The sequence below is a fragment of the Odontomachus brunneus genome, unplaced genomic scaffold, assembly GCF_010583005.1.
Source record: "Odontomachus brunneus isolate Ranch 3 - 2012 unplaced genomic scaffold, Obru_v1 Obru_scaffold_002, whole genome shotgun sequence".
In the NCBI taxonomy this organism is placed as follows: domain Eukaryota; kingdom Metazoa; phylum Arthropoda; class Insecta; order Hymenoptera; family Formicidae; genus Odontomachus; species Odontomachus brunneus.
Genome location: NW_022639452.1, coordinates 590,940 through 599,709, shown reverse-complemented (window position 1 = coordinate 599,709; position 8,770 = coordinate 590,940). Strand labels below are relative to the sequence as shown.

The 8,770-nt window shown below is 37.4% G+C and overlaps 1 protein-coding gene across 6 annotated transcripts in view; it reads left to right on the top strand.

Annotated features, from left to right (window-relative positions):
• LOC116842505 (acetylcholine receptor subunit alpha-like) overlaps nucleotides 1-8,770 on the top strand; it is a 209,643-nt gene that overhangs the window by 57,415 nt on the left and 143,458 nt on the right. For all 6 annotated transcript variants that reach the window (XM_032811857.1, XM_032811840.1, XM_032811848.1 and 3 more), the window contains one exon: nucleotides 8,467-8,511. In XM_032811857.1, coding sequence (XP_032667748.1) covers nucleotides 8,499-8,511 — 13 coding nt within the window. In that variant the 5' untranslated portion in view covers nucleotides 8,467-8,498. The remainder of the gene's footprint in view (nucleotides 1-8,466; nucleotides 8,512-8,770) is intronic.

Here is an 8,770-nt window from a genome sequence, read left to right as displayed (position 1 = left end):
TCTCTCTCTCTCTCTCTCTCTCTCTCTCTCTCTCTCTCTCTCTCTCTCTCTCTCTCTCTTGTTGACCCAAAAGTCCCTTTTTCAAGCGCGCCTACGCGGAAAAAAAAATTTGCTAATATATGGACAACTAAAAATATCAGCTGCAGGAGCAAATTTTCTTGCTTTCATAGCAAAGTTATTTAGTTATAATAGCTAAAAGATTTGCTAATATATATATTAGGTTAGGTTAATATATATATTAGCAAATCTTTTAGCTATTACAACTAAATAACTTTGCTATGAAAGCAAGAAAATTTGCTCCTGCAGCTAATATTTTTAGTTGTCCATATATTAGCAAATCTTTTTTTTCCGTGTAGTTCTTAATGAAATAATTCCTTTTAATTGGCTGCACGTCACGCGGTCTGTATGTGTGTGCGCGTGTGTGTGTTATGCTAACTCATATTTGAACAGTGTCTACCACCAATTATTTCAAGAGAATTTCATGATTTATACTATATACTCCCTAGTAGAAATCTATGTAGTTTTACTAGACACCTAATCAGTTATTGTCTAGTATTACTGTATTTCATAGTTGTATCGAAACTGCGCAAAAACTGGAAAGGAACTGAATATAGTTTTATTAAGTTTTATATCGCATACATATGTGCATGATAAAAATTATATTGTATAGAGACGATCTTAAAATTATGTAAAGAATAAGTGAACGCGTAGCAAAATATAGAGCAAGGAAGAGGAAGTTGAAGGAAATCTGGAATTTAACAAAACAACATGTTATGGCAGAAGTGACAAGTAAGGTTAAAGTTGAAAGTGAGAAAACGACAAATGGACTATATATTAATGATATAGAATTGTATTGCGACAAAAACACATTAGACTATTTTAGAAAGCACCTTAGATTTCCTGTACAATTGTAGACATAAAGGTTGTCCGACATTTTGTTGGCAATGTAATCTAAAAATTATCCAATGAGAGAATAGTGCCTAAGAAATACATTTCTTATATTGGACTATTCGGTTATATTCTGAAATTTATTACAAAAAATCAGACATTCTTTATGTCTGCGATTGTACTGACTTTTATTAAAAATTAAAATTGTACAATAAGCAAGCATACACACAATATCCATTATTACTAGCACAAAACTGTCCATTTTATGAGCAATAAATTTGCTTTCTAATCGACTGAATAGTTTCTTTGTCCAATTATTGCTCAGTTCTCGGTCAATAAATGAGTTCAGATATTGCGCATTTTTGTGCACAGTAACTGCAGACAAAGCGTTACATCTTGATTGGGATCCCAACAGTTTTATTCGTCAGTTACTGGGTAAACGTTAATATAACTGTTCAGTAACTGCTTACAAACTGCGTGAAATTTCTATCAGGGCTATTCTATAATTCATTCAATACGACTTTATAATTTATGCAACAAATATTAGTTTACGTTATATTATTATTTATGACGTAACATTCGGATGAATAAGGCAATATCGGTACTGAAATAATATAAAAAAATATCTCCCAAAGATAACGATACACTAGTCGCGGTATTTATATATTTTTTTCTGTAAAAAGTCGCGCGTATGCGATACAGCACGTGTTTCGTGGCAGCGTCAAATATTTTATCTGATATTTGGGAGCGGCGCGGAAAATCTCGGTACTCATTTCCAGCACCTGGTACACACGTGAGGAAAGAGAAAAGGAGAGAGAAAAAGAATGAGATTAAATGTCGATCGATACTGATAAGCTCAGCTTTGCGATCGGCGAAATACCTCTTGTTTATTGCGGTCTAATACATTTAAAGGATTGCATTGCTCCGTGTGATTGAATAGCGCACGTCAAATTCATGTCGGCTGCAGAGATCGGCACTTTATGTTCAATCGGCGTTCATTAGCGCAGCACGTGAAACATATTGAGTTTCTTTCGATGAGTATAAACAGAGAACTCGGTAGACAACAATGATCATAATCATATTTTCACAAAGTTCCTTCCCGAGTAACACGCTTGTACATATTTGTCGCGCGGAAGAGATGGCGGGGCTTACGTTATCGCGGGGGGAGGGGAGGGGGAAGGGAAATTAAAAACGCAACAAACGACACTCCTCTGAATCATTTACGATCGGCCTCTCGCCCGAGATCTTCTGTTATGAATAAAAAAGAAAAAAAAATGACACCTCCCGTAAATCCACGTTGAACGTAACGCTGAAACGTTTCGCGCGCGCGTTTCGTGAATATTCAGCAATCTTAAATATTCAACGTTGGGAAACAGAGCATTATTCATCCCCCCGCTGCCAGGCGTCCTGAGCACACATCTATTTTTACTACTTCGCTGCCACTACAATCGGTCATCTTGATTTACGACTTCAGAAATTATTCTCGGGGGTTCTAGCGTCGCAACAATCATAACCGTGCTCGTTGCGTTTCCCGCAAACATTTTCTGCGTTTGCACGACTATCCAATCGCTAATTCGTGTCTCGAAAAACACGCGCGGCGTTCGATGCGACGCAAAATATGCTTGAAAATAATATTTACGTACTTCATCCTCCATGGAATGAATTTACCGTGACAAAAAAAGATGAAACAGCATACACATCAGCTAAAGGTGCCTATCGCGATGTATGGTGCGTCTCCATAATTGGGAGGGGCGGTAGGGAGAGGGGAGGGAATTTCGAATTTAAGTTGAATTCTATAAACGTGCGTCATTCATCTCTAAGTGTATCTGAACTTGTATATCTGTGTGCTGTATGTCCCGAAACTGTCGGGACACTGATTAACACGTAAGGTCTTTCGAAACAAATTGTCCTTATTCTATTCGTCGAGAATCGATGCGATTTACTATTATGCGTGCACTACATTCTGCGAGCGTTGAGTTTCGACACTTACTATTCCGCTGTTGAAAGTCATCTCAGTCCAGCCAAGCAGGTGCGTCCTCCAGCAGAGTACAGCGAGGTCTATCGACGAAATTCGCCGTTGCAATGGGCATTTGATTTCACTCGCAACACGATTGATATTTTTAACGGCGTTTCACGAATATTTCGACGATATTAACGAACGGTTTCGATTAATCTCGAGACGGATTTACGAGTTCGTACAATGAATTCGTTTAATAAATGTTCGTCATTAGGCAAAGACTAACAAAGTTTTGTCACTCCGCGGACATATTCGCAGTACAATAAATTTCAGGAATACTTGTGACTCTCGTGAATCTCGCGAAATATTCATGAATTGAAAGCCGATCACAACGATCACACAACCGTTCAACACCGCGCGCGGACAAAGTGGTCGAAAGTGGCGTGAATATCTCACGCACGATGGCTTCGCAATAGCCATCGAAGAAGTCAGCTTAGGGAAGATTACTCCCCAATGCAACTCCGCAATATTTTTGCAAAGTTTATGTTCGTTGTAGTCCGAATGTGATTTGACGAAAAGTCGCACATAAAATGTGATCGCGACGCAATCAAGGGAAATGGAAATCTAAAATTCTCGATAATATTAATTCCCTTCGGAATAGAATCTATAAATTCGATTCGTGAAAATTCGCGTATTCCCCTTTAATAAATATTCATCGCGACACAACGAATTCTATCTTTTCTGGAATGCGTACAGTAAATCTCGTCATTTTAGCAATCACATTCAACTCGCAAATCAAGTGTAAGAAATCGCAAGCTGAAAATTGACTGCATTGATCGTGAAATCAATCATAAAATTATTAAGTCAAATCGCGATACTTTTATTCAAACTTATTCTCATCGAATTTTGATGAATTTAAATAACCAGATTTTTCTCCGCAAAAAATAAAATAACAACGGAAATACAGAAAAACTAAGGTCCGCTTAGTGGATTATTTAATGCTAATAAAAAGGATACTTACGGAATCACGTTAACGCAAGCAAATAACTTTTCGCGGATAATGACACAATTCTGATGCACATGATGTAATGTAATGTGTACAATGTTCAAAACAATTAAAAGATACGTTTGGTAAATGATTACTTTAAATAAATCTCTAAATAAATAGATTGAAGTAAATTTAGTTATAAACTATAACTTAGCAAACTATCCCAATTCTATAAATATATTTACTAAAACTCGATATATTCGAAATAATTGCCAGATAATATAACATTTGAAGAAATAATCGCTTGATTGTTTTGAACAGTATATTTTTTTCGTATAACGACACACACACTGAGAAAAAAGATATTTGTTGTTGCTATATAGTGTTAGTAATAATCATTTTGTATATGCATGCTTAACCTGGCTTACGGATTAGTGTCGCGTCTTTCTTTTCTTTGGAATAATTTACGAAACGTCGGAGAAACAAATCTACGAAAAATGCAGCATTAATCCGGAAGTCAAATAAAGCATTTCTTGACACCTAAAAGGAAGTCCAAAATACTTTATATGTACACTGCTACTATTCTTTTTGTTAGAATAACATATATTCTTTTGTTAGAATAACAAGGAAATATATTTATGTCAAAAATGTCTATAATTTTAGTGAGATTTGCCGTTACTTGTTTTAGTGTATGAGTGCAAAATCCCAAAATGTAAAACTCTATAAGTAAATCGCATCGATTTCAATGAGTTTCATAAGTATCTGCTACTTTAAATCCCATCACCTTAAAAACCCACTTTCTCACTCACTCAGTGTCAGCCACGCTTTGTGCTTTCGGATCTGTAACAAAAAAATATAATATTGCTGATTACTTATACTGATAGACATCAACGTATCAATTGTGAAAGTAAGAGATTAGGTAGAACGGAGAAGTAGCAAATTAAATTATTCGCACATTCACAGATTTTTCTAAGATAAGAAAATTTAGATACACAGATGTGTCTCGGCGCGGATTTCTCTTTCGCGCGTATTTGTCCCAATTCCGCCCTGATAGAATCGCCCATTGATTAGAAGACCGTTTGCGTCTCTTATTTTCCTCTTGATCGCCTCGAGGAAAACTCGCGCAGGTACAAATCTCATCCACTGCCAAGTGAAAATCGCGTTAAATCGACGTTACACAGTCGCAGAGAGATACAAATTAAATTCGCTCGCTGACAACACTAGCCGCTCGCTATTTCGTCTTTACGACGACACACTCGCAATATCATGACCGTTGCAAGAGTTGACTCGAATGTAAGGCGGCAGGATGTAAGGTAGAGTGTTCCTTCCGCCTCAGTGGCATCTCAAAAGGACGAAAAATATGAACGAACTGAGTTTCCCGGAGTAAATTTTTACGATATGTTTTATTGAAGAGGATGAGGAAGTAAAACCTAACATAAATTTCGTAACGAACGATAAATGCGGATAGATTTATTCGCTTTACTACGTCTATGAGAGATTAAATTTCAAGATGTTTCTTTTTCCGAGCCAACCTCGCGAAAATTCTCCAAAAATTATGATTTAATGAGGAGGTCAGCTTTACCGCAACAATATGATTTATACAATAAAAATGTGAAGATTTTTCGGATTTTTTCTCACAGTTTATTGTTCGTGACTAAACAGCTTGCCAATTTTCAAGACAAATATTGGAGCGATCATAAATGCGATCATCTCGGTCATTAGAGAAACAAGCTCCCTTCTTTCAACTAACTAGGGCGGTGCCGCGTCCGGCATGGCAAGGGAATTAATTAGGAGCGAGCGGATACGCTTTGCGTCTACACGCGGAAGCCAACAAGAATTTTCCATTTACGATCTACATGGACACCATGACACACAATGTTAAAATATCTAACCTAGCATTGCCACACGTATGGACTGGCGTGACCCATATCCCCGTCGCGTATGTTCGAATCAATTAACATATCGAGTGCTGGCGCTAATGGGGATGCGCGGAGATGCGCGCACGCGAGAGCGTACGATGCGACCGTTCCGCGGCAATCAGAGTTTAATTACATGTAAAGTAATTTGCCAATCACCCGCCCCCCTTTGTTCGGTTCGCTCGCGCCATTCGCAATACGCAAGTCGCGGCGAATCGATGCAGGATAGTTCGGAATTACTGTTCTTTCGGTCTCATTTGCGTCGCGGCTTGATTAGCGCAATGAATTAGTCGCGACAACAATAATAAACAATCGCTAAGTAATTACTAGTATAGCTACTACGCAGCGCTCTACATTGTTGCGTTATTATTATCCGCTGTTAATACGACACTCTTACATCAACGACAACGTACTATAATATGACACAATAACGATTCGAGTTTTGTATGTTTTATCATGACTATTGTTGTGCTATTATGAGACAATGCGAGATTAAAGACCGGTTGTCCCAACTTCTTGGTAAGTTAACTAATAATTGTATCATATGTTTGTATAAGTTGAAGGAAAAACAAAGATAGACATATGATTTAACTATTAGTTAATGTAATATGACTATCAGTTAACTATTAGTTAATTATCATTAACAAGATATATAATTATCATTAATAAGAAATATAATATTAACAAGATTTAAAACTATTTTTTATTAAACTCTACTATAATACTGGTGATAATAACCTTGCATGTACTATCATTTTAAATAAAATATCATAAAAAAAAATATAGTTAAAGGTAAAATGTAACTATAATATTAAATCAATTTTTTCTCTGACGATAAATACGGATAGATTTATTCGCTTTACTACGTCTATGAGAAACTAAACTTCAAGATGTCTTTTAGATCAATTTGTCCTCTCAATATATTTAATATCTTTGTTCAGTTTGTTTAATGAAATACTTGTATGGCATAAAGAGCGATTATAATTACATAAATAAGAATTAAGAATGAAAGAACACATCACTATACTAACGAAGACGTTTCTTGACAACATATTACATTATTGCATCCACAGTTCTCCTTACATTGATATGCGCGATTCGTTAGGATACATGCACGCACGAAAGCCATATCAGTATTATTACATTTGCATGTGAATGCAATTCGCGTTCCTATCGCGGAGAATAATTCATCTCACGATGGATATCCATTCAATCCCGACACTCGCAGCGACTATGTTGCCGCGATGATTACCCCGTTAGGGGCACCTTCTCGTCAACGTCGCAACGGAAACATCACCGCGCTTATTGTCCCGCTACTTATTGTCCCGCCGAAATTCACGCGTCGTAAACTATGGTACGCGAAAGCTTCCGTCAAAGTCGAAATTAAAAAAAAAGAAAGTCGAGCAGTCTAGATGCAAATGCCCGCAGCAGAGGGCGAACACGCTCTATAATTTCATGCAATAGCATGATAACAAGATATTCGACGATAATTCGCGCCATAGTAATATACTGTGTTAAATCAAATCGACGATGTTGTAGTGACGTCGATCCTACTGACAATTGCAACAATTAATATTGCATTAATATGGCTTCAATTTCGCCCGTAATATTGTTACATAGTTGGTAAAAGTGAATATTTTAGTTGTGCAACTTCGCTGGAGCAATCGATTGTAATGCGTGAATCGAAAGGTCAACGATAATCGCGTGTCCCGTCCAGTATGGCACAAGTATTTGAGGACAAACTTGTTTCGGACACACGTCGTTCGCATTGAATCAGGATTAGATTTGCGCGGTCGTATGCACACAGATGCTCACGCGCGCGGATTCCACGTGTGCGCCACAGCATTCGAATTGTGAATGTCGGAGATTCATGAAATAGCGGAAAATCGCATACTGGCAGTCCATAATCGGGATTACCGAGTTCCATCTATATGCGTCCGAGCAGCAGCTAGTCGGCCTGTCCAATTAGTCGGGTTGAATCCGGAAATTACAATGCACTGTCGGTGACAGCCGCAAAAAAGGAGAAACGGAGCCGCGCACTTTCTGCAGGAAATGCCTCGTCACCCGACACTTCTCATCAAACGGCATCGTCTCAAATATAATCGAAAGTTAGCAATCTATCGTCGATTTGTATTTATCAGTTTGTGAAAGTAGAATCTACAATCCTTATGCTAAGTAAGATTGAATTTCTACTCAATCAATTATCTCAACCGAGTTTTAGGCACGTATTAAGAGACTGTTACTTGTCCCATGTGAAATACTCAAATTTAGAGTTAGATCTGAGTTTTTACTTGAATTAAATAACATTATGTAACACTACATTTGTGTAATTAGCTGAAAAACTCACGTCTAATTTTAAATCTCTCTCCTGAAGTTATTTTCGACTATTAACACGGCCCTTGATATAGCTGAATGTTGAGACAAATGTTTTCAGTCGCAGTAACAGAGATGTTATTTTTCGTCAGCGAGTTTTTCGTCTGGTTCCCATTCACAGTTACACGAACTGAAATATATTTTTCCGTGTAGAAACGGCCGGTCGGAAATTTTCCGCAGTTATTGATCTTATCGAATGGTGAAGCACCCGCGGGACTAAGTGCACTATAAATAAATAATCCGCACACGATATCGCGTAATTGATAATAAATGTACGATTCTTCTACTTTTTAATGAATAATTATTTTTTTAATAAGGCAACGGTACGATCATTTCTGTTACAGAACTTGAAGAACCAGATCATGACGACGAATCTATGGGTCGAACAGGTGAGCGAATAATTTACTTTCAAAAATTATCTGCTTCTTCTTTATTTTGTTTTTCTACATCTTCTCCGAGACCCTCCGCGTCACTTGCCGGGAGATAACAATTTTAAACTTCAAACATTATTCAACGACTTAACGGGGAACGACTTAAATGGTGAGCTCCGACGTAACAACGTTATATTAATGTCGTTAACGTAAGTTATAAAATATTTTATAAAAGAAGGGAGGAGAGAAGGGGGGGGAGAGAGAGAGAGAGAGAGAG